Below are 26,318 nucleotides of genomic sequence, written 5' to 3'. Positions count from 1 at the left end.
TCTCTGTCTCTCTGTCTCTCTGTCTCTCTGTCTCTCTCTCTCTCTCTCTCTCTCTCTCTCTCTCTCTCTCTCTCTCTCTCTCTGGCATCGCATATGCGGACTGCACATACTTCGGGCCCATCCTCGTCTTTCCCAGCCTCATGATACGCTCCGAGATCACGTGGTGCTTCGATTATATCCCGAGGGACAGTGGCAGCACAGTGGCGCCCTCACCGAAATATAACGAACAATCAGTTCCCTCGAGTGGTACTTCTACAAAAATATCCGTCGTGTCCATAACTTTGAGAGGCGACGCGATTCTATGGCAGCGTCTTGCATGAGCCTGTACCTTCTAACTCATCTGCATTAGCATACATCAACACTGCGTGCGCGCGAACCGGACGTAGGGATGCACGGTAGCGGGAGATTCGAATGAGAGGTGGAAGACGGACGAAAAAAAAGGACTGCGAGGATTCTCGCGATTATTGGTATTCTTAATATTTTCAGTGTCACGTGTGGGTGTTATTATTGCGCACGGAGAACATCGACGTGTGCGATATGTGGTCGGGACTGTAAAGTATTCGGAATGCGCAAAACAAGCAACCCCGCTGAGTCGTATTATTATACTTGATATTAAACTACATTATTTTATAGTGGTAGCAGTCTGGATACAGTCACGGGCCGAGAAGTTTGTATTTCTCAGGACGACTTCAATTTTCCTAGCCGTGATTAGTAAAGAGTTTTGCCAGCGTTCGTTGTCTCTGTCTTTGTCTTGTGCACGCCAGTCCCTATAGCGTCGTCTCTCTCGCACTCACGGCGAGCATAGAAAATACCGAAAATCTAAAGTTCCCGGTCGCTCTCTGCTTGGCTGTCTATCTATCCTGGGTAAGAGAGTCGAGAAAGCGTACGGGCATCCAAGAGCGAAGTAGGAGAGGCGAAGTGAAGTAAAGAAGGGAAAAAGAGAAAGTGAAAGAGAGAGGGAGAGAGAGAGAGAGATAGGGCAGGAGGCAAAATCCCTCGTAGGATTTATGAAAGGTCTGAATGTGGCTGCGAAACTGTCGACTCCGATGTTTCATTGGTCTGTTATCGCTGTCTGGATCTTAATACGATTAACTGATTATTGATCACTTTATATTGGCGACACTTTCCCATCGTTACCCCTGTACTCTATCTAGGAACGTATCATTGTTAATGGAGGTCCGCCTTATTATTAAGTCGACACCAGGAACTCTCTTAATTAGCCTCCGTTTGTTTGCTCAATCGGGTAATCAACTTCTGGCATCTAAAATCAATTTAGATTACTCAAAGCCGATAGCGCTCCCCGCTTACTTACCATCTCCATACACCCTACGTACGTGCATTCCCATTTCTATATCTCTGTCTTTATCTCTTTCTCTCTTCTCGTCAGAATTTCTCCACGCTCGGCTCCAGTTGCCCTACTGGCACACACGCTCCGCCGTTCCGAGGAACCAAAAGGACTCTATGGCTGTTGTTCTCCGTAGGATATCGTATAGCCCCATCCGCATGGGAAGACTAGCGAGAGGCGGAGGGGGAGCGATCCATGGGGGCCTCATGGGGGCCTCATGGGGGCCTCATGGGGGCCTCATGGGGCCCACACGGGCTCCTCACCGTGCTCCGTGGTAACGTGGGTAACTTAATATTCCGGGTAATAAATAAGAGAATGCGGCTCTGTCCGCCCCACAAAAAACCCCCCTGCGGGCCAAAGACCAAAGACCAAGAGACGCCCACGCTGTTAAAGGGGGGGAGGGTGACCCTATCCCATGTGCCCACCCCCTCGCTTTAACCTCACCTGCCCCCAACTTCAACACCCCCGAATCATTATTACCCCGAGCTGCGATTCGTGAATCGGTTAATTAAGTTATTAAAGAGTCGACGCTTAATACGTGAATTCGCTTTTATCACATTCGTTGACGTATACGTGTAAAATACCAATACGAATCCATTAGCCGCTTAGCCTGGGTATTAGTTACTGGCGCATACGAGAAACTCCTTTTTTCTTACTTTTTTTGTTACTGGTCAAAGAACCGAACAAGCTTCTCTCGTAATTTTCGTGGCAATTAGCAGTTCGGTATTTCATTGAGAGTTTTTCGAGTGGGCATTTCAAAAGGGAGAGGGCAGGTGAGAGCCAGGAGCGGTACCTGAAGCAGTGGAACCTGCTCCAGCTACAAAGATATAACGCGCCGTGCACACTCGGGTGCGCCAATGCGTGTTTCTTCCCTTCGCTTCCGCGTGTGCGTGTGTACGGGCCTTAAAGACGCCGAAGGGAGCAGGCGTCTCTCCCCCTCGCCACTTCCGAGGAGACCCGCTCGTCTTTCTACCTGGGGACGATTCAGCCGGTCATTAAAGTCGGGAAAGCTCGAGGTGTCTCGCAATTAGCGGGCGCAAAAACGAACGCGTTTCCGTCCCTAAGATTCTTATGGCGGCGAACGGCGGACACTGGTCGTTACTGCACGAGTCATTGGTGTCGTTGCTGGCTGCGAGAGGAGGGTGTCCTTGCACCGGTGCACGTGGCTCCCGGCTCCGTGGTTCTAGGCTCAGACGAGAAGTCGAATGGGGTGGAAAGTCAGAGGCGAAAGAGCATTAGCGGCGGAGTCAGATGAAGATGGAAAGTGGCTCGAGTGTTGAGGGAGATGACGAAAAATGGGGGATTTTTGGTAGCAGAAGATAACGGGATGCGTCGCGACGCCCCAGGGGCGACAGGACGACGAAGACGGGGAGGGAGATGAGATGGAGGATGAGGAGGACGAGGATGGTGCAGGAATGCCGTGCGTGGGTCTTGCCTTCTTAGACAACGTGGTCAGAACCGCGTCTCTATCAGGCACCATAAATAATTCTGAGCTAGAGTGTCCCTCGTGGGCCTTGCTATGATGTTTTCGGTGAGGCCCCGAGGTACGCGAAGTCGTAGTATAGCGTGGAGCGGAGGACCGGTTGGGCTAGGAGCATAGGCCCTTTAAAAAAGATAGAGACGGAGAAAAAAAGAGGGCTCGGAGAGAAGGAAGGACGGAGGGACAAGGAGCGAGCGAGAGGGCCTGGAAATGGGCATTGGGATTGGATCGCAGGATAGGAGCGAGAAAGGGTCGTGGATGGTCCTAGCGGGTAACAAATACTCGAAGTTCGGAGCCGAAACGAAAGGTCTTCATTCCAGGGGCCTCAATTAAGGTGGCTGCGTCGGCCTCGTAATTTTCGCGCGGCCGCGACTGACAGGATGAAAAAGTTGAAAAGTCCGCGAGTTAATTCGCGAGGACCCATCGAGTCGCATCAGGATTCGCATCAGAGGTCCAGCGCACTGATATCCTCCAGTCGGAATTGCAGGCCTTATAATGAGAAGCAAGCGACGTGAAATAATAGGAAGATTAATGGAAAAGCTTTTTGCGATCGGAAGCAACGAGTGGGCCCGCGATTCGTTTCGGTCTTTGCGATTAACTCTCCTTCTCTCTCTAGTCCTCTTGCGCATTATAAATGTCCCTCTCTCCCTTCCTCCTCTCTCTCTCTCTCTCTCTCACTCTCTCTATCTACCTATTTTGCTCGCAATTCCAAAGACCAACGAGCAAGAAACGCCACGCTCGTTAGTCCCACTAATTATGAAGACGCCTCACCCCTTCCGACTGGCTCACTCAGGGCTCGTTAATGCCCACTCCTCCGAGTTCCAAAAAGAGAAAACCGACGCTCGCCCAAAACTACCTCAAAATCTGGACCAAAGAGCCATGTGCGCGCCCCTACAGATAGTAACATTTCAGTCCCTAATAATCTCCTAGTTCTTTCCCACCTGAGTGCAAGATCAAGAAATTCCTAAGGAGGAGTAGCAGCCATTCCCATTGCCAATAGACATCCTACCCTATTAGTAGACAAGTACCCGCGGGAGGAGTTCCTATTGGCGAGTCTATCTCTCTCTATCTGTAGTCGCAGAACAAGAAGAAGAATCATGAGAAACGAGGCAGAAGTCAAGAAAACGGAGATCTTTATTCGATTGCGAAAGCGAATCACGTTCGTAGGAGACATCGTCTCCTAACAAATATGTATCTCCCTCGAACCCTTCTGCTCGGCTCGGATACCTTGGTACCTTGGTACCTTAATACCTTATTCCGTATGTCCTATAGCTTATAGGTTACAGCCTGTAGAGCTGTACCTGTGCCCATACGCATGCCTACCAATACCCACCGACCACGTACACGCTGCTTCCCAACTCAGCCAACAGGTCTAACTAACTAGCGTACAAGTTCCCTTATATTCAGCCCACACGAGACTCTTCTGGACTAGCGAGAGCCGCGAGACAGCCTCAGTCCTTTCGAGTCCTGCCGAGTGTCCCGTCGAGATCTCGAGTAAAGGACGAGGCAGCCGAGCTGATTGACGTTCGGAATTATTAGGACGCAAAGGAGATACGTTAACGAGCCAGGAGGCTGGGCTTGGCCCGATGGGCTTTGTTCACTCGCAAAAGGACATACCGACTCCGAAAAAGTCCCAACTCCTGTTTCGTACTCGAGAGTCCTTCGAGTCCTTCGGCATCAGGAGAACTGGCCCCGCTAACAAAGAGATGTCTGCTCCTCGCTCCAGGACGAGGATGTACATGGGTGTGCGTGTGAGTCTGCGTGAAGGATATTCGTTTAGTTAGTGCGAGGGATTGAGGAGGGGGGGGCAGGGGGGATTGTGGGAGGGATGAGAATGATGCTGGTGGTTGCTCCTTTGGCTGGTCCATGGTGTTTGTATTTGTCCCGAGGGAGGAGAGCGAAGGGGCCCCACGGCAGTAAGATATAGCGTACAGGTAGGTGAAGGGAACGCGTGTGTGATGTGTTTGCAAGAGTCGAAGACGGACTGGGCCCGTTCGGCACTTGGCAACCTTATTGCGGCCTTATAGGCCCATCGCATCCACCGACTCCGAGTCGGAACTCGGACGGGGCCCTTTCGAGGGATTGAGATGTCCGCCGAGTCGACTTACTCTCCCGTGGGACTGAGAGCGTTCCTCTCGTGCTTTTCTACACTCTGCCATCTTCATCTTCATCCGCCGTCTTTTCTTCTTCCTCCTCCTCGTCTTCTACATCGTCCGCGTCTTCTTGATCTTTCCCTCGAGGATAATGGTTGCCTATCCGTTCCCTCCTTATGGTATTTTCTGGGCTCTGCCAAGCTACTGGAAACGTACTCTTGTTTCTGTCCCGGTAGACCTCAGCAACGCGGACTAGTCCTCTACTCGGAAGTCCTGCTTAATTCATGCCCCGGACCCCTTTTTCCACTGGTAGCCTTCCTGGAAGGGCCTGACGTTCGGGGACTGGATAGCCTTCCTACGTGATCTATTATGCGCTCGGGCCCACCGAGAGCAAAAAGTCATGTGCCTATTTGAGGGTTCGTCGATTCCGATCGTAGTTACCAGTTCATTATCCAGACATCCTGGGTAAGATGGTATTAAGATATCAGGACAGCAGAATATCCAAAATTCACAAATAGTCGACCCTCGTAGAGCAAGAAGAGTTCCAGAAGATTTCAGAGTACAGTGATCACCATTGATGGGGTTGATGGGGCCCACCGAAGATCCAAACCAGTAATTACCAGTCATGTTCAGTCAATTATAATCAACTCAATTCCAAGCCACCTCGCTAGGTAATAACCTCCTACTATTTCACAAGGGGACCTTATGTTCACCTTATTCCAAGAAGAGCTCAGCGGGTCCGGATTGAAGACCTTAATCGAGGAGTCCTACGATCGCCCAATCTCTCCCCTTCCTCTGATCTAGCCACCTTCACTCGTTTCTTCCCCCTCGAGTTATTTTCTAGGAGAATTACCAAAGTCACTTTTTACTTTTTCTTCACTTCCGTCGAGACTCTCCTGACCAGCCGATTCGTGAGAAACGGAAGAGAAGGGTCCATCCTCTGTGCCAGGATGATGAGCCACGTGTAAGCAGAGGGACCAGCGCCGTAATGAAATACATAAGAACAGGTCGATATCCGAAGCATCACGGTTGGTCTTGCGTATCGAGTGAAGGGTGAAGGGTGAAGAGTGAAGAGTGAATAGCGAAGCATGCATCCGTGCATTCGTTCGCGATTCGCAAGCTGGCACACACGTGGCGACAGTCGGACAGTCGAGGCCGCGCAGCGAACTTGTCCAGAGTCTGCAGCGCGCAATCCGCAGACCGGAGGAAGAGTCGACTAGTGAGACACGAGACGCGCGAGTCGCCCACATCGCGACGTGTCCGCGCATACGTTCTTCTCTTGGCTTCACTTGCGTCTCCTCCCTCCTGCCTCCCCACCCGCCCATTTCGCTCTTCGTGGCACAGAGCGCAGAGAACATACAGCGCACTCGGCACGTCACACTATTTATAGAGTCTGTCGTTCCTCCCCGCAGACGCCTGTCTCCTGCATCCTGGATCAGTCGAGGAACTTGATCAAAAGAGACCTTCCAATCGGTCAGAATTCATTGTTTTCTACAACGAGGCACTCTTGGAACTTGGAGAATCCGTAGTGAAATTCCAGTGGCAGTTAGGCAGCTATGCGCTGCGCTATTGTCAATGGGAATGCCAGTCGGCCGAGTTTGCCTGTCAAAATAGATGAAGTCATCGTAGCGTAAATGTGGACACGAATGAAGAAAATATGCTGGCTGGTGGGGAGTGAATGGATTGGCGGTAGCGTCGCGGCGACGGCGGCGGCGGCGGCGTCACCGTTGGTAAACAATAGTCGATTGTTTACGGCGGCCGATCGTTTGCCAGAGCGAGGGGCCCCGATTGTTTGGGAAACAAATGAGCGGCGCTCGGGTCGATCGCTGCGAGTGCAGTCGGGCTAGTGCTCCGGCACACGCCCAGGATTATGCCCGAAAGGGTCACGTCGTTTGTTTTAGGAGTTGGTCCCGCGGAAATAACAAATAATTATATTGTCACGCAATAAACTCGACGGGAAGTCACGAAGGATTTCGTTCCGCGTCGTCGAATCCTTAAAAATATTTCACTCGGACTCCCCTCTTCCCTTTTATTTCGACTTTTATTTATTATTCTGTCCCAGAGAACATCCAAGGATCACTCAAGACCCGGAGGCGTGATCCATCGATCCTGCATCCATTGATCCCCTGCTGCCACGTCCATCCTGCGCAGGATGCTATTCTTGGTCCGCAGCCCCAGGATCAATTGTCCAACCACGTTAGTCCCACTTGACTTGAGTCTTTGCTTGCTGACATAGAGACCTACGTACGTAAGGCCCCTCGCGAGTCCCTTTCACACTCTAACTGATTATTCCTATCGGGGCAAGTCCCATTCACTGACTCCTGGAATTCTCCCTTACCCGGGCACACGCCCAGTTGTATCCCTACTACCCCTTTGGCCATTGTCTTTGCCTCCGCAAACAAAGGAAACAATTGCTCTCTGGAAAATTAAAAGTTCAACCCGATGGATTTCGATTATGTTGATCGTGGCGAGTGTCAGGGATCGTTTGCGCACGAGCCACTGGGTCCTTTAACCGTGTCAACGGCCCCGTAGATCCTGCTACCGTGAAGGAGGTTCGCGAGTTCAGCGTGGAACAAAGGGCAAACGAGAACGGAGGAAGACAAAAGGGGAAAACTGTCGGTAGTTGGTGTTTCTCGGGCGAATGGGCCTCAATGGAATCGATACGCTCGAATTCGGAATACGGTCGCGCAGGAGTCTCGCATTTGTCGCTCGCTGGAGTGTGAAGGTATAAATAAACTGAGAACAACGAGCTTTCCTTCTATTTGCATACAATCCGCGACAATGGACCAGCGGAGATCTCAAAAGGAGGGGAGAGGAGCCGAACGGCCGATCTTAAGGTGACCGGACCTCCAGCATTTCTGGAATCTTGGGCCTCACCGAAGGCAACCTAACGATCGGTTCCAAAATCCGTAACACAAATTTCCTATCGTTCTTCCTCAACTCAGAAGCAACGCCAATAAAATGTAACGAGCGGTGCCTATTATTTGACACCTCGTATGAATCTGGATTTAGCGATTTTACCGGAAAATAATAATTAACGAAAATGGAGTCTCGGCAGTCCAGAAATATCCATACGTTAAGACATTCGGCGTCAAGTGTCATTGGTGACACAGTTACGACTATCCGCGGACCATCTGAAAGGTGGACGGTGACGACAGCAAAGTATTTCCTTAATGTCTTCGTGAACCGGATGTGAGAGCTCATCGGTGTCGCGGATCGTTATCACCCGGGACCCGGCTCCATTGACTCCCGTTAAAGGTGGAGCAGGTGAAGGAGGTGCATAAGGAGGAGGCTGTGTCTTTCTGGAGTTTCCTGAGCTTTTCCGAGGGCAATCTGGCCGATCGCCAAGGCGGATCGGTAACCCCCACTCTGATTCACTCACTGATCTATTTATACTAAAAGCGAACTCGCCAAGACGACTATACGCATCTCCCTATACCGCGTTCCAAAAGTAACCATGAATCGGAGCCCATCACGAGTTGGATAGCCCCTACGGAGGTGACGGATAAGTCCAAAGGACAATGCAGTGGGCCTTGCACCTTACGGAAGATGCAATAAAGAATGTAGAAGATTTTAAAAAGAAGGACGCGGGGGGTGAGGAGGGGTGCGCACCTGGGAAACTACAAGGAAGAACCATATAATCATGAGGATTCTAGTTTAGTAAAGATAATTGTGGGTTGTCCGGGAGTTACCATAGGAACGGGGTAGTCCGATGAGGCCCCATCCTGGCCCAACGTGCTTCGACTCAACCGGCACCGTACATCGCAGTAAAAGGGAGGATCAAACTTGTTTCGTTAAAATTAAGAGATCCAACCTCGTAATTTCTTCATCCTATTTTCCCAGCTCAACTCGCAGCCAACTTCACGCCAAAGAAGTGTCTTCGAACGATACTTGCTTCTAACTTCAGAATTCCACTTGGAGACCAGGCTCCGACCGTTTGCTACCAACATGGGGCATTACTTATTCAAATGGTGCTCGTGGGTATAGGAGTCCAGGTTAGGGAACGGAATAGGGCCTGAATATGATGGCCGTAAAAGAGTAAAAGAGTAGGTTCCCCGTAGACCAGTTCCCCAGAAGAAGCCAAGTGGCTGGTCTCTGGTCGCTGCCGTTTGCCAACCGGTGCAACCAACTTCGCTGGGTAGTCAGAGTTTAACAACCAGTAATTGTGCGAGCTGACCGTACGAGCCGTAAAATCCAAGCAACAGCAAACAAGACGGAGTGCAGCATCCTGCCGGATCTCAGGACCATTTCATTGTGGTTGGTCCCTTGGAATTTATGAATAGCCAGCCCAAAAGAATCCCAGCGACGTGGACTAATAGAGTCCGTTGTGTAGGCTAGGAAAGATCAACCAAAATAAAGAAAAAGAAAAAGTTCCTAGATTTAACGATCAGGTGTGAACCAACTAGTTATTCCATTGGGTGGATCTTCGCAGCTTCTGTCGTCTTTAATTACGTTGGGCTGTGACGTTAGGTTAGGTTAAAGTATCCTACTGACCGAGACACGCATTAGCTACACGAAGCGCATTCGCTAATTGCTTTACTCTCCGCGCAATTATCCTCGCTCGTCCGCGCCTATACCTCTTTCCCCCCCCTCTCTCTCTCTCTCTCTCTCGCGCGTCTCACCGCAGAGAAAACTTATTCCGATGTTTACACGCGCTAGCAGTTGCGTGCTTAATTACTTTGCCACGATCGATTAACGCGCCGATCCCCGTCTACGTCATTACCGATCACTTTCCGTGACCGTAAACGTGTCCTCAGGATCCCAAGATCGGCGACCAAGTGTAATCAAGGAGTTCCATGAAGTTGAGGTCAATTAATTATTTTACCTATGGCAGTGGTCATTCTCATAAAACCACGTGACCGTTAACGACTCGTTAGAATCGATTAGAAGAGTAAAATGATAGCAACTCCAATTAATCGTAAGTCCGATTTTCCGGTATCATCGGGAGTGCATACACTCCGAGTGACTTTCTTAGAATAAATAAAAGATGCAGGACCCCGGCTCGTCCATACGGAGCAAATGGATCCTACGAATGCGCTGGATGCTGTGGATGCACTATGCGTCATTATCGGACAACGAACGCAATGAGATGAGAGAACTGGTTCTCCGTCGTTACGTACATAACTCAGTCTGACTGTCTATCTGTTGGTCCGTCGGTCCGTCGGTCCGTACGTATGTCTGGCTGCTTGTCCTTCCGTCTCCGTAGGGTCTCTGCCTACAAGTCAGCGCGTTTCTACGGTGATCCGATTTGTGAGCGGTGCGCGAGCGGCGACGCTTCCCGTGAGTATAGCAGCTGCTTCGTGGAAACGTGTAAACGACTGAGGGAGAATTTGCCGTTTAAATCGAACGTACGAAATCAGGGAACGATATGGGGAAGGGTGGGACAAGGACGACCAGGTTTTCTCAGGGGGACCATCAAGTACCATGGTGAACCATGGTGAACCATGGGGCACCATGGGGAACGTGTGTCTCGTGCGAGGTCTCTTGCGAATCGAGTTCGGGATCGTGTGGAGAAATAAAAAGCGGACGAGCCGAGAGAATCGACGTGCGCACGCGCATGGGCCTCTGCACGCTATGGGGACATCGGCGGGCCTTATGTACATGGGGGCTGGGGAGGAGGGAAGGGGACCCTTTCATTTTTCAATTATTTATTTATCTCGAAGGTACAAATGGAGGCAGGAATTTTCATGAGAACGATAGAGATACTTTACACTGTGGTTCGTTACTGTGGACATTTAAAAGACGTCCGTCCGTGGACGTAGAAACGAATTCTAGGCCCGAGATTCTGCCGTCCAGTGCCGGAGGGCGAGAATAGGAATTAGAAATTAGGAATTTTAGGGTTCGAGGAGGAACTCGAGGCTGCGAGACTCTGTTGTGAAGATGCTCGTGAAAAGATGCTGAAGGGAAGAGAGAGACAGGGTGAGGAGGAAAGATCGGAGGGTTGAGGGTTGAGGTAGTGAGAGAGAGAGAGAGAAGGGGGGGAAAAAGAAGAGAAACTCCAGTGAATGGTGACCCCCGGTATATACCTGAGGGATCCTGAAAAGTTCCGTGGACCAAGAGGAGCACTTTAAACCTGAATTTTGGAATTTGTAAAAACTCACCTTGATCACGAGGCACTGGCTTCTTCCGAGAACAGTTACATTTTACACGGAAATTTCGTCGTTGCTCTTTGCATGTTTCCAAAATTATCAACAGACTCGCGCGTCCGCTCGTGATGACAAAATTATATGAAAATTCGTCAAGACTTTTTGCCTGTGTTTTTTTTCTTCAAATTATTTATCCCTCACTTCCGCTCACTTTTGCAATAATTATCATAAAAATTTAAATGTTCAATCGCAAAGTCCCCAAAGTACCAAAGTCACGTGGCGCTGAAGATCCAGGGAACGTCTTCATCCAATGGCGTTTGCGGTAGCCCAGAAGGAAGAACGGCCTATACCAGCCACTCTCCGATCTCACTACTCACGTACGACCAATCAGGCTATGATTGGGCCCGATCCACGCTTTCGCACTAACCACTTTATCATACGTTATAAAGAAAACCGCATCTGATTGCAGTGCACCGTAAGTCCCAACGGCCTTAGGTCAATCCGTTGCATTTACAATAACAATCCAGCCGGTAAGGACGGACTCTGATTTTCTATAAAATAGCAGCATTCATTTCGATTCTATTTTCACTGATCTCACGTGTCACGATCCATGTCGTCATTTCTGTATCCAATTTTAGTTAGAAGCTGGCAGCCATGGCCGACGACTGGACAGTCGGATACGCGATCGGATACGTCAGGCGAGTCTCAATCCGCCTCGGTAACAACACTGTCACGCTTCTGTCAACTGTCTCTGACACTACTTTCTGCACTTGGCAGCGATTGACGTCGACAAAGTCGGGTGTTGCAGAATGATTGGGGGGGTCGATATCACAAGAGTTGACTATTCCTTACGTTACGCGTGAATCTGGGAAACACTGAATGGCGCGACGGTGCTTAATCCCGAGTGAGAATCTTCGAGTGGGAACTCGGAAGATCGAAATAGTGTTCTCGTAGTGTTGGCTTGAAGCGCGTCGGAACACAACTGAAGCGGTAGGACCACCCAGTCGGGCGAGGGCCCCTGCCCCAGTGGATACAGTTCCACGGCTATGCCGTGCCAGGACTCCCACTACTTCTGGGCAGTAGCCTCTCCAACGGCATAGAGTGCATTCTCAGGGACTCTAGCAGGTGCCTCAATGTCTTACTCCGGGGATGGAAGATTGCTTTGGCAAGCGAGCGACTTCAACATGGAAGGAAGGAAGGAAGGAAGGAAGGAAGGAAGGAAGAAAGAAAAAAGGAGTAGCTAAGTAGGTAGGCAGGTAGGTAGGTAAGTAGGGGAGCGGCATAGAGAATGAGGGGGAAAGAGAGAGAGAGAGAGAGAGAGAGAGAGAGAGAGAGAGAGAGAGAGAGAGAGAGAGAGAGAGAGAGAGAGAGAAGGATAGAAAGAGAGAAGGATAGAAAGAGAGATGCGACGGAAGAAGCGAAATTAAAGAAAATAAATAAAAATCGTTCTAAATAATAGATATAGACTTCAGTGATCCTTCCTTATATAGTCCGAAGATTTATTATGCTTTATAAGGCCTCCAATAATTCATGCTGCTGATTAGACTGATCGTTAAACGGACCAAACTATTTGAAAAATAAGAGAAAGAGAGATTTAGTGCGAGGACTTGCATGTAGGAACGAAGGTGATGGGTAAATGGATGAATGTATATAGGGTGTGGAAGTGTGTTTGAAAATGTCGAGTTATAAACAGCTCGTTGTAGGACAGGGCTGCATGTATATATGCGCTATATAACCGAGTGGCGCAGAGCCCGAAGGGAAGTCCAGAGTAGATTAGAGGAGAGAGGAAAGAGAGGAGAGAGAGAGAGAGAGAGAGAGAGAGAGAGAGAGAGAGAGAGAGAGATGGAAAAGGAGAGGAGCTCCGTTAGGGTAGGAGGGGTGAGGGTCGACCCTGCGTGTACGCACTTGGTAGGTGGTAGGTGGTAGATGGTAGACGGGTGGGTTTATGGTCCACTCATGGTGGAAAGGAGCCTGTACCAGCTGAGAGGTAATTCCATGCTCCATACTCCATGGTCTCTGGTTCTCGGTCCACGATCCGTGGTGACTACGCGATGCGAGTTCACAGCACGGTTATGGCTCTTGTGCGGGCCTTATGGGCCTTATGGGCCTTATGGGCCTTATAGGCCTTACGAGCTTTACGGGTGAACTTATGGGATCGGGATGCTGGATCTTATGATCGATGGGGCTTTGGCTTAACCCTGCTGAGTTGACCGAAGCAAAGAGAGAGAGAGAGAGAGTGAGTGGAATGAAAAAGTAGAAGAGAGAAAGAGAATTCTCTTTGAGTTTGGGTGCGTGTCTACGTGAACACGTGAACACGTGGACTCTCTCTTCCTGCCCAGGTCTTCCCTTGGTGGTTCTCTGGACGCCACGAGGCCGCTGCCGCGAGAAATAAGGCCCAGGCCACACTGTACGATGATGTACGAGGCCTTATTAAGAAATCGGTCGTTCGAATCGTCGATACTTTCGCCTCGAGAGTTAACACGAACGCACTCTTGGCGTATGGGGACCCCCTAATAATATGTGGATGGGAAAATCGTGATGGGATTGAAGGGGTTATTATGCTGCGCCGTGCGGGGGGGATATCGCTGGGGGAGAAAGAGAGAGAGCGAGGAAGGGAGAGAGATTGGAGAGTAAAGGAGGCAGATAGGCGGGTGGGTACCGACCCAGAGAGGATAATTGAGTTATTACTGCAATTGTAGACCACCTTGGAGGCTCCGGAACGACCATAATAGGTTCTGAAAATCGCATCGGTATCCAACCACGATTCTGGTCTCTTTAGCAATAAAGAATCTCCCGAATCTTGACTTGCGTTCATTTTTCATTTTTCTCCCCCATATTTTCCTCCACGCTAAATGTTGCCAACTTACCGCTATCGATTTTAACTCTTATCCAATGTAGCTAGTAGATATAAACCATGTGAAAGGTACTCACCTGAAACAGATAAAAAATAACATTTAGATGCATCAACGTTGATGACCAAAAGATTACAAAGTGTTAAATATACGTATGAACGAAATCATAGAGAAAATCTCTAAAAAAGAAATTTAGTCGCATTCGGAAAACATCTTAATCTCGCTGCTGGCCGGACCACCTGTCTCTTTACATTACACGTTGCTCCGACAAGCGGCAAAAACTAATAAACCAAGAAAAAGGAATAAAGGGAATATAAGAGATAAAAGAGAAAATGGAGAGGAAGATAAAGAAAGAAAAGAAAGGAAAAGTCCCTGACTCGAGTGAGAGAAGAGAACACTGGCCAAAGCACGCAGTACTCCCACGAAACTGGTTACCATAACGTAATACTGTGGGCCGTACGGGACCCACCTAATGGGCCTCTATTGTCCGGCGAATTTAGTAGTGGCGGTAATCGGTCGGCGATTATACCGAAATTCTCCAGGAGGCGGATGAGGTGGAGCGGGGTCATGCGGGGGCAGGGGGCAGGGGGGGAGTCCCGGGGCGCTGCCCTAAGAAGACGCGTCGCGATGTCTCAATCTCGACGCTCCCGAGCAGCCATAACTTTAACAATCCTCACACTTTGGTATTCACTTTTTTTTTATTTTGCGGTGAATTTTTCCTCCGTATCAAAGCATCCGACTGGAGCCCGGTTGGCTGATGGACTTTTGTGGGCCCCTGCAGTAATTTTGCAAATGGCCCGGGGCGGGGGGCGAGAGATTTAGAGAAACAAAAAATAAACACATTCCATTCGTGGTCCCAGAAATTTATAAAGTTTGAGACTTTCCCCAGGATCTGACAGTAGTCATTGGTGCGATCTTGTTCCAAGAGAATGATGAGACCAAGAGATCCCGCGAACTCCTCTATTTCTATGTCCAGAGGCCACTGCTTCCAGGAATGGCTGACTGGTCGACTGAGTCCCTCCAGGCCGAGACTCTTCAGGCTGAATTAAGTTGTTATTTCGACAGATGGTCAAATTTTAGGACCCACGCGTGTTCTCGCGGGGCCAGACCTGTGTCGCCGATCCTACCGATCCTACCAATCTCACCCTCTGAGTTAGACTCAGGTGCTCTTTCCTCTCGCACTCCTTCAGAACGTTCAAGTTCAGCTGCTCGGTAGTGCTAATTACCGGAAGGTCCAACTGGATCAACTGGATCAACTGGATCAACTGGATGAAGTCTGGATAAGGCATGCCACGTTCCAGGCCGAGCCTTCCGACTGTAGATGCAGTCGGGCAGCCGGCAGTGGACGTCCTGTATTCCACGAAAACAATCTAACGCGCTCGAGGAGCGAATCGGCCATTCCTAACTTTCCCCCATTCTGCGCGATCTTATCTGCGAGGGGCCTTTTTTACACCTAGGGGACTTCTCGCTCGCGCTCACGTCGCTGGAACCGATTGACTGCGGTAGCGGCACTGGTCGAGGTTAATGAGGTCTTGAGCTCCCTGGGCCTAATGACGAGGAGTGAGACGAGGAAAGAGTCCTGAGCGCGACCTAACCCTCGCCAATGGCTACTTCTTGTCCTTATTTCGCCTTCCCGGAATGAGACGGTATGCCGTAGGATTTTTTGGAATCTTTCAAAAGCCGCTTGCTAAGTTGGCGCTGGTAGTCTGGTTACGCGGCGTGACGTAAAGCACGTATTATTTACTGGGAGCAAGTGCAAGGCTACGCTGTGGGGAAGGCCTGGTGTAAGGCTCCCCTTAAAAGCGAATAAGTCCCCAGAGTTCGGGGTCGTACAAAAGGAAGGGCACTGCGGGGCTCGACTATAGGAAGATTCTCGGGGGCCTAGTAAGTTACACCTCGTGCTCTTATCTGTAAGGATCGACCGGGTACTCGGATACTCGGATACTCGGATACTCGAATAGCCGGCTCTGAATAACTTTACTACCGGTTTCTCGGCTCATGGCAGCCACTAAACTTTCGGATAAGCTTCGTAGGCGCTGGGACGCACTCTTTTGGGCCTTAGGACCCAAGCGCAGTACCAACCGTAGAGAGGCAGTCACGACACGAATGCCGAAAAGAGAGAAGCCCCACGCTGCCGCAGTAACGTTGGCCCTTACACCGGAGACATACTGGGCCGAGGGCGAGGCTGCAGTTACGTTACGACGAGAAGAACCGGAGGAAGAGGAGGCTTTCTTATTTCCATTTTCTTCACATTTTCAAAACTTTTTATCCCTCTTCCACTCGCGTGGAAGATTTGCATCGGTGCATGCTTTGCACAGAAGCTGTGACGGCTTATTAGGCCGAGAGCAGCTGCGTGCCGGTAATGAGGGCTAATCTCACGTTTATGCATAATACTGAAGGTAAAGGATAGCAAGGCCTCGTCGCCCCCTCCCGGTCCCTTCAGTCTTCGCAAGGCCCCACTGGGCCCAGTTACCGCTACCGATCCAACCTGAACTCGGTTTTCGTCCCATTAGCAAACCACGCGAGGATAACTGCTTCATCCTGTTAGAGCACCGAGTCCCGTGGGTACGGTGCGCATGTAATAATCCCCAAGTACACGAGTACTCGAGCGTCGCAGGGCCGTCTACACGGGTCCCTGTAAAAAAAAATAGTCGGCCTGGATTCACCTAACGACACCAACCTGCAAACCATGACCCGCGCAATCGACTGACGTGTTTATCTGTTTCTAGTGAAAATTTGATGAAACAAGTAAAAGCGTCGAAAAGGCCCAAAAGACGGGGACGCAAGTATACAAGCATATTGAGAAATGCTGTGGGCGCGGTCCAGAGATTCTCTCAAGGGAGAAAACAAAGATATCGCCAATGCCGATTGTCGTCTGGGGCCCAGCTAAAAGCCGAACGAGTTTAGGGCCCCATAAAGGTGTACGCGCGTCCGTGGCTCTCCTCTCCTCTCCCGCACAGCCCATCCAGAAGGGCAGAAAGCCCATTGGTCTTCTTGCGCGGTAAGACGCCGCGCCGCGCAGCATCCCAGGGCCGCTCCCCAAAAATAAAGTTGTCCACCATTATCTCTCGCGTCTGCTTCCACGTCAGCCGAACGAATTCCATTTATCGAGACTCTATCGTTCCGTAATACATTTCTAACGTACTCCCCCCCCTGCTTCTATTGCCCTATCGCCACGTTGCTTTGTTGCTCCACTGTCCCCCCCCCCTACCCGCGCCAATGCCCTCATACCCCTATGGCATAACGCCCTCCACGGTATGTGTGAATATCGCGCCTGGACGTTTTACGAGCCTTCAAAGAATTTATGGGCCTTGGGATTAGAATCTAGCGAGTCCACGATAATACTTCACTTCAGGGAAGGGTCCAGAGGGGAGGCGTCGGGACGCTCGGCGTTCTGTTTGTTCCTCCCTCGATATCCCTTATTGCGAATATTCACGTTTTCGTGGCAAAATCGTCGAATCGGAGAACAATGAGGCCCAGAAAGCACTCAAGGCCTCAAGAAGCACGAAGAAACGGACGGCTCTTCCAAGAGAAAGAGAAAAAATGGAAATAAAAATAAAAATTGAAAGAACAAGAAGGTCTGTCGGTGAACGACTCGCTACGTGAATAAATACGTAATGGGGAGCTCGACGCACGTGCTGGACGCGGACTACCTCATTTGCGTGTCGGGAGTCGCACGTGAGGGACAATGAAAGATAATGGGGAAAATCAGGTGAATAGGATTGCAGAAAACAGGAAGCGAGGTATCGCAGATATAATGGGGGTGCGAATCAAAGAAATTCCGAGCAAAATACATAAGACGAGGAAGGGGCGAGCGGGTGGCGAGGAGGGGATGGAGTAAGAAGTTGAGGATCGGGGCCCAATCAAGAGCGCAGGGCCCGGCGCTGACGTGATTACAGCCGCCGCGCGTGACCGGAGTTCGTTTGCTCCTGCACTCTCACGCGCGCACTTACAAGCCCAAGCGAGAGAGTGGGCCAGTATGGAAGAATGGGAGCTACCACTGACACACCAGCATCCTTTTACTTTTCGCTCCTTCGGAGCACGATCCGTCTCGCATTTTGGGCCTGAGAGTCTCTTATTTGAAGGCATCTTCTAGGATCCGTAGAACAGTGGATGCATCCCTGTATCTCTGACGGCTTTACAACGGTCCGCCGGGCCCGTTTTTGTGCCCAAAGACTTCGGAGCTTCCTCGGGCCCTACACGGTATGTACACTCATACCCGATCTCGGCTACAGTTTCTTAATCACGAGTCAGGCTCTCATTCGGATTTCTAAATTTTGTCTAGATTCGAATAGATAACGATCCCCGTTTAAAACCGATGAAAAGTATTTCCGAAATACGTTGATTCCGCTTCATCGAGCAAGATCAGACGTTTTAATGCTTCACAAGCTGTTGCGCGCTCCGTGATCTGCATTACGATTACCGATGAACCAGATGACTAGCCAATAGGCCTTATTACGAATTTAATTGCAGACAATAGTGGCGGCCTGGTAGCCACTGTTGGAAATGTCAACGCTCGAAGAGAGAATGGTATTCCAAGCACAGGACTGGGGCCCCGGAGGGAGCAGCGATCGCTCTATCCGGTGGGGTCCGTGGGTCCCGGGATTTGTATGCGTGTTGGGACCGAACGGGCACACGTAGACGCGTCACGCGGATGGGGAGGGCTGCTGGGCTGCTGGGCTGCTGGGCCCGATGCGTATATGCCCGTCGCCTTACAACTCGCGAGGGACCATGGGGGAGACACGCGGCTGGACATGTTTATTATTTCGATGTCGAAGCCTCTCCCGAGATTTAGTGGGACCGCGCGGTGCCACGGGGTGGACACGGGCCCCTTACCAAGCGGTACAACCCAATAAGATCAGAGGAACACGCGAGTCGACTGGCGGACGGACGTGCGGAACATGAAACGGAACATGGCTGCTTTCGACGTACGAGTCAACATTCGGGGCCCAGACTGTATCGAGGGGCCCTTCTTTATACTTCCACGTCTCCTCAAATCGGGGCGCGATACCCGATACACGGGCCCCACCACCGGCAGTCCCACGGGGCCCACTCTCACTTAAGCGAACCCAAATGTCATTCTATATTCCGGGCTAAAAGTATTCTGCGTTCGAGGAGAAAGAAATAAAATGGACGCTAGAGGATGATGGGGCCTTGTTTTGTCTCGAGGTAACGTTAATGTATTCGGTAGCCCATGGCTAATGAAGCCACGAGACGAGGCCCATAGCTGTCCGGCTACGGGCAGACCCAAAGAGTGCGATCTACGTTATTTTTAATATTTTCAAATTCACGTTCCTTGTCCATTTGCAATCGGTAATGGGCCCTACCGAAGGTCCCTGTAACGGGCTGTGAGGTCATCCTTGTTACGAATCGGTATCGGACTATACGCGGATGCTAGACGTACAGCTGTGTCCTCTCTATACACGCGAGTCGCTTAATGATAACTACCTTCCTATTTTTCCTCATCTTACTTCTCTCCTTCGTCTACTTTTACTCATTCCTCTCTTACTTTTTCTCCTCTCCCTCCCTCTCGTCGGGAGGACTTGGCAACCCTGGATGCGTTGCGTGCACTGGAGAGAGAAGAGAAAAGAGTGACTGGGCAAGTGTGCGAGCGAGCGAGTCCCAAGAGAAAAGAAAGAGACGGAGGCCTTTGTCCAGCGAATCGGCGGCCGAGTTAACTCACGCTACGCGATTTACTTGTTACGATATGGGAGTGGGCCCAATCGATATAGAACTTCGGGCCCCGTTTGAAACTCGTGAAATCGTTAATGACCAAGAGCCCTCCGCCACTTCCCTGGGATACGGACAATCGATTTGGACCTCGACCAACTGGAAATTACGTCATTATAACCGCAAGTGGTACCCTTCGATCGGTCCACACGATCTTGGATGTACCCGAGTTCCTTGCGAATCTCCGAGTCGGGCCTGCGAGTCCCAATCCCTCGTGCGGATATTTCATTTAGATTTTCCAACACTCGTGCACCACTTTCATTTATCAACAACAACTAGTCCCAAAGTGCCTGATGACCGGTGGAAGAAAGGTCGGTGCGGCCCTGAAAGTAACGAACGACTCGTGATGTTGTTCGGGGCCTCAAGGAGGAAGGAAGGCAGGCACGGCGAGAGAGAAAGGGAGATGGAGGGAGTCGAGGAGGAGCGCAGTCAGGCCCCGGAGTGCGCGATGATCTATGGCTCTATCGCATTCGGACTCTCAGATCACAATCATCCCTTTATTGTATTCCTTCGTGAGCTTTCTTTCTTAGCAGGTGCCCAACTTAATGATCGTATACCGGGTGTCCTTCGTCATTACTACCACCTTAACCTCATTAACCGTAGAAAAAGAGAGAACGGCACGGTGCGGGCATTCTTATTAAGTAAAACGGACGGGAAAAATAACGCGGACAATTAAGGCTGAAACGAGGCGAAATATGAAATTTGATGGGGCCTTAAGCTGTCTAATATTTTTTTTTTTTCGTGAATTTTTTTAAATCGACGAAAAATCGAAAAAAGCAGCGAGTGGCTGGTAGTTAACAGAGACATTATAAATTTGAATGGGCTACCCTGTAATTACGTGCGATAGCGGAGGCGGGCCCCGGGCCCCGAGTTTCGAAGACTCGAGTCCCCACCGGGCCTGTGTGTGCGAGAGATTCGCCCGGGGACCCACGTGTGTCTGCACGAAATATCTTGGCCATATTGCGTGTGCATCTTTAATAATTTCCAGTACGTGAGTGAGCACTTAGTAGGTACACGAGGAGAGAGACATTACAGAGGAGGAGTCAAGATTCGAATCTCAGCAGGGCTGCAACCCTACATTTTCGCTACCTCATATAAATTGGCAATTTCCAAAATTTTCGGGAAGCCTCGAAAATTTTATATTCGTCTATGTGATATGTACATACCTTCATTATTATCAAATATGGCAATTCTTCGATTTACGTAAAATTAAAAAAAAAGAAATTCAGTTTCCAGCTTTTCGTACGTCTTACTGTCCTTGCGAGCGGGCGACTTGTCCCTCCTTTTGGTTTGACACTACGAACTCGGGGAATACTCAAGAAGATCAAGAAGATCAAGAGAGGAAGGCCTCTTGGCACGCGGAGTCTCGATCAGCGGGGCATCAAGACGTTCGAGACTTCGACAAGCCAGCAAGATCGACTACAGCTCAATCACTCCTCGTCTCTTGTTCTCTTGGCGTCCTGGTCCCTCCTTTCCCCGAGTCCCCCCTCCGGACTCCCGTATGTGCCCTCGTCCTCGCCCTTTCACGCACAGGACTCTATCGAGCCACCGAGCCACCGAGCCACCGATCCAGCATGGTGCCCTTTTTGGTACCTCTTTGGTACCCTTCTTGGTACCCTCGAACGCAGTCTTATAGTATAAGTGAAGCGCGTTCCAGCGGGCCCCTTTATCGCGTCTCGATCTGGGCCTCTCGGCTTCACGTGGCGGGCCCTAATGACGTCTCTCCAAGCGAAGGGTTACCACTGCGCATCTAATAAGGGACTTTTTCTTGAGGTCCCAATCCCAATGGCGACCCTCGACACTTTTCTTGCGCCAAGAAAACTTTATTCCCTCGGTCAACAAGCACCACTTATCCGTATAACCGATTGTCCCCTTTTCGAGCCGATAGCGTCCCAAAGTGAAGATTTCCTGAAAATCGAAATGTCCTTTCGCAGTCGCGTCAGACGTAACGGAACGAAAGGGAGCGAAACGAAGAGCGGAGAAGCAGCCGATTTTCATGAGCCCGGTAAAAAGGACACCGGGACAAAACAAAGGGACTCGCTCGGAATCTCTATCAGCGCGGAGTGAGTCCGAGCGAGTCTGAGTGAGTCCCAGAACGAGAGTCGCCGCTGAGAAAAAAGACCTTGACTGTGCCGAGGTCTGGATGGCAGCCGGGGGCCTTACCAGCCGCCAACCGCTAAAAACCTAATTAGATGTCATAATTATACCCAGTGATCCTCAGTTCACGGCTACCCAACAGCGATCTCAATCATTCCCGTCACAAAGTGCCAACTGGATGCCACAAAGCCCACGGATGTCGCTACCAAAAGATCCGCTATGCCGTTGCCATGGAAATAAAGAACGAGGAGCAGAGAATAACAGAAAAGAAAAAGAAAAGGAAAGAGCCAACAAGAGGTTACACCAGTGGAGGGCACAGGGGGTGTCGACAATAAAAGAACGACGACGATGTGGATGATGAAGATGATGAAGACGACGAGGATGAAGTGTACTCACTCGTTGATTCGGTCAGGTTTTGTTTGCTCTCTAATTAGAGAAATGTTCTCCCTCCTCTCATTTCTCTTTGGAAAGCCGCGCGTAACCACGATTGGACGAGGGGAGGGAGGACTGGGGGGGGGGCGGAATGCCCATTGAAAATGTCAACGGGGAAAATTATGACGAGCGACCATTCAGCCCCCAAGCATTACTTAGGTCTCGAGACACGTAGATGTTGGTAGCACTTGGTACCACCTGTTACTCAATTTACTTCGGTCTCATCTGGTGCTTCAGGCACACGGACGCATCACCACACGCGCCTCCTAAGCATCTTCCTATGCAGATGCACCCAGACACGCAATGCCTGACCCGTTCCACCGTATCTCCTTGTGTACTTTACACGTCGGAGAAATGTCACACCCCATCGCGCACGAGGGATATGCCAGAAAGAGTAAACAAGGGTTGGAACGTAAGGGAGGCTCGGATCAACAGGGGGATTCAATTGAAAAGCCAGCCTGGACCCTTGACCCCGTCACTCGTGACGACTGTGACGTCATTCCGACGAAACTTTATTTCCACCTCGTCGACTGGGCATAACGAGGGTGCTTTTTCTTGGGGGGTTAAATTATAGCTGACTCCCCTGTATACATATAGTATACAACGTGACACGTAATATGTAAGAGTATAATGACACCTGTTGCGAGGGACAAGGGATGGTCGGGTCGAAAGTGGTTCTCCGTTCGAACTTCCTTGACACGTTGTATATAAATCACCCCTAACCTAGTCTCCCCTATACGCGAAGAAAAACGAAGGCGAATGGTAACGAAAAAAAATTGTGTCTTGTTTGACAAGCGAAGCGTACGTACATATGATACACGTCAACGATAGAGCGACCTAGAGATCCATTTGCGAGAAATGCATTAGGTGTGCACGCACCTTCAACCTGCTTGTCGCGTTTGTCGGCGGCTTTTGATCAAGAGTCGTGTTCAATAATTCATCCGTGAGTTGATTGTTGGTGCACGCCTTTATACCAGAGAGTCAACTCGTACTGGTACCTCGGCTTTGCCTTATCGAGAAGGTCCCCCCGGTATATAAGACGGTATACCGTGGATCCAGTACTCGGACGCGCGTGCACAGCTACATGCGTCGTTCGTGTGCCATTATGCGTATTTACCTACACGACAACTACGCAAAGAATGCAACTGTGAAATGTGCTTAAGGAAGCACGGAGCGTGTACGTGAAGAGGAGAGGAACTGGGGGGGAAAAAGTTGCTGGGACAAAATTGGTAAACTGTTGTCCAATTGATTGGTGGTAGCTCGCTAAGTGCCGAGTGGTTACAGAAATCAGTGATACATGTGTGCGACAGTTCTTTTATCCACGTGGAGGAAGCATGTGGAAGAGAGAGGAGGTGGGGGGCAATTAGGATACTTTTTCGAGAAACTAATATATAGATGTGAAATAGGTGAGGATGCTCAGAGGGATTATCTTTTTTTCTTTTTTTTGAAGTAGGGAGTTCAAAAAGTCACACAAAAGCGTGAAGGGGTGTGGCGGATAAATCAAGGGTGGGTTCCCGGAAAGGACCGGGCTTAAGGTTTAAAAGAGTATGGGATACAGGGTGATCGGAAAATAAGTGATTTTCGAGGATGAGGATCCGACGAAGGAGTGCGGCCCTGCAGCCTCCCGTCGTGGACCGGTTCAAAAATACCTCGGATGCCCGCGCTGCGGGGAGAGAGGAAGACGGGGGAAAGTCAGGAAGAGCGAGGAGGATGGCCAGAGAGAGAGAGAGAGAGAGAGAGAGAGAGAGAAGACAAGAGAGTAAGGAAGGGAGGCAAGCCCAGCCAAGGCAAAACAAGCCAGGGAGTTTGAGAGGAGGAAGAATGGTTTGCGCGAGGGTCCTAGAGAGAGTGCGAGGGACTGAGAGAGACTGAGGGCTGGCTGGCTGAGGTCCCAGGGTAGCAAGAGAACGGCGTCTTTATTACACGAACGATCAGAGGAACCTACTGGCCAGCCAACCTGCCTCTGATGATGTTGTACTCACGACTCACTCGCCTCCTTTCCTGCCTGCCTGCCTGCCTGCCTGCCTGCCTTCTTACTCTGGCCGACTGGATGGCCGAGCTGCTCCAACTGGCCAGCCATGCGACTCCTCTACTAGTACGTTTCCCATATATCTCTAGATGGATGCGAAAGACGCAGTCTGCTGCTGCTCCTCTAGCAAAGAGCGTCTTGGCTGAGTCATAAAGCAACTGGACCCGTACCGTACATTATATAATACTAAACGTAAGGAATATCAAGGAAAGTAAAAAAGCGCTGGAAACTCATCATCCGCCAAGAGCAGCTACTGGCTGTTCCATCGTAACTAAGAGACAGATCGAGCAGATCCTAAAGACGCGGAACCACACTGCGCTGAAACGAAGAACTTGCTGGAGCATTTGCACCAAGACCAGATGCCGACTCCGCCATCATGGGACCCAATAAAGGCCCGATAAGCTTTCATAAAATCATGAGATTCCTTATTATGGCGTCCGAGTGAATAAAAAAGAGAAAAAGGAAAACATGAAAGCTTCCAGGTTGGCGATCGCCCGCGTGGCAGAAAGTCCTGAAAAATATGGCAGCTCTTATAAAATCGCGCTTACTCCTTTATTGGGTCTTAGGGTGGGAAATTATGCGTGCATTCCAGCCTGAGAACCTGTTTCGGATGATTTCTCAGGTATAATTAGAACGTTCAACCTCCTGCCGAACACTCCCCCACCCCGTCGCTTCGCAGCTACTTTTCACGAATTCCCTTGGAACGTCCGAGTCGTTTGAATTTGGCGCCACTTCGCACTCACCCGCGAACGTGCAACGACATCAAAATTTAAATATCCGCTCCCTGCACCACCGGAACTGCCGTTCGCCATTTTCATTGACTGTTTTCTTTATGCGTTAACGGCGGCTCGCGAACGTGTCGCTCGTTAGCGGGACACTCGCTTGATTAGCCGCCGTCACGCTTAGTTCGCCGTTAATCTGGATAGTTTTGATGGCGCCACTGAAATATCGGCCCGCTGCCGCCTTTGCTCGCCTTTACTCGACCCCCCTGGCCTCCGTCGCTCCTTTTTCATCCTGCGTCTTCTCTCCCACTTCTTCCTCTTATTTCTCCTGTACGCATTCAATTATCCGACACGACCAGACTGCGAGTCAAATCCGCCAAGAATTAGCGAGGCCGTCGAGTTTTCTCTGCTAAGTTTACTTTCGTACGCTGGACGCTCCTAGACTATTTTTCTCCTTTTTTTCTCTTTTTCCTTTTCCCTGCAATCCTGGTAAACACGAACTCGTTCGGTCTCAGTAAGATTATAGTAATTGCCGAGAGACTTTTTTTTTCATTTTCATACCGTTTATGTCATTTCCACACATTCTTCGGTGCACTGGGTACATTACGATAGCTGTATACAGTGAAGATACGCGAAGCACCTGCCCGGAGGATGATTTTAATTAGAGCCGACGCCAGCTAATTAAAATCAGTTTTAATCGATCGGTCGAGCCTCTAGGAAAAGTCTTATCGAAGCTTTTCAGTCCTGTCCAATTAAAATGCAAGGTAACGTGTGCGTGCATATGCATATGTCGACTATCCAACTACGTTGAATTTCTCGTAGGGTATTTTCCAAAATTGAGTCCCACGAAGTTGCGGATGCATTCGGTACACCCCGTAGACTGACGTAACGAGCCAGAGGTAACTGGATGGGAAGGGCGAGGGCGAGTAGCTGGGATTTTATCAGAGTTCGGTTTAAGTCATGGCGGCCATAATGTTTTATGCAACGAAGTAGGCGGATGGGAAAACTGGACTCGCCACGTTCCGTCAACACGTCATTACAATTATTAACTTTCTCAACGACGATCCCGGCGAAGCCGTCTTACCGAATTCCTTTATTTTATCTCCTTTAGTCGGCTGACAGGAATAATAAAGAAAATAAAGAAAAAAATTACGCGGCATTAAAGAAGAGACTCGCTTCAGTCATGCCCCTCGTACAGAGTTATAGACTACTGTGCTTACTATCTCATTAAAATGGTAATAAAAGTGAAATTACGCACGCAGCCTTAACCCATCAAAAGATACGACTACGCTATCGCGAATGGACCCGAGCGTCGAGACGCTCCTCGACGCCCGGACCGAGGCGACTTGCAAATGCGAATCGCAGCGAGGGACCGAGAGAGATAGTGAGACATAGTAATAGAGTGAGTGAGAGAGAGAGAGAGAGAGAGAGAGAGAGAGAGAGAGAGAGAGA

The 26,318-nt window shown here is 50.1% G+C and overlaps 1 protein-coding gene across 4 annotated transcripts in view; it reads right to left on the bottom strand.

Annotated features, from left to right (window-relative positions):
- LOC107265189 (transcriptional activator cubitus interruptus) overlaps nucleotides 1-26,318 on the bottom strand; it is a 60,538-nt gene that overhangs the window by 22,042 nt on the left and 12,178 nt on the right. The window contains exon 1 of one of the 4 annotated variants that reach the window (XM_015734360.2): nucleotides 11,020-12,137. The exons of 1 other annotated variant lie outside the window; for it this stretch is intronic. Coding sequence is in view for 1 of the 3 variants with exons in the window: in XM_025082486.1 (XP_024938254.1) it covers nucleotides 5,788-5,855 (68 nt within the window). In the remaining 2 variants the exon portion in view is untranslated. Of the gene's footprint in view, nucleotides 1-5,631; nucleotides 5,664-5,787; nucleotides 5,913-11,019; nucleotides 12,138-26,318 lie in introns of those variants that run through there. 2 more of the 4 variants (XM_025082486.1, XM_015734362.2) reach the window with 2 other exon arrangements.

The sequence above is a fragment of the Cephus cinctus genome, unplaced genomic scaffold (genome assembly GCF_000341935.2).
Source record: "Cephus cinctus unplaced genomic scaffold, Ccin1 Ccin1_scaffold0215, whole genome shotgun sequence".
Classification (NCBI taxonomy): domain Eukaryota; kingdom Metazoa; phylum Arthropoda; class Insecta; order Hymenoptera; family Cephidae; genus Cephus; species Cephus cinctus.
The sequence above is the reverse complement of the archived record's forward strand: the minus strand, read 5'-3'. Positions and strand labels throughout refer to the sequence as shown.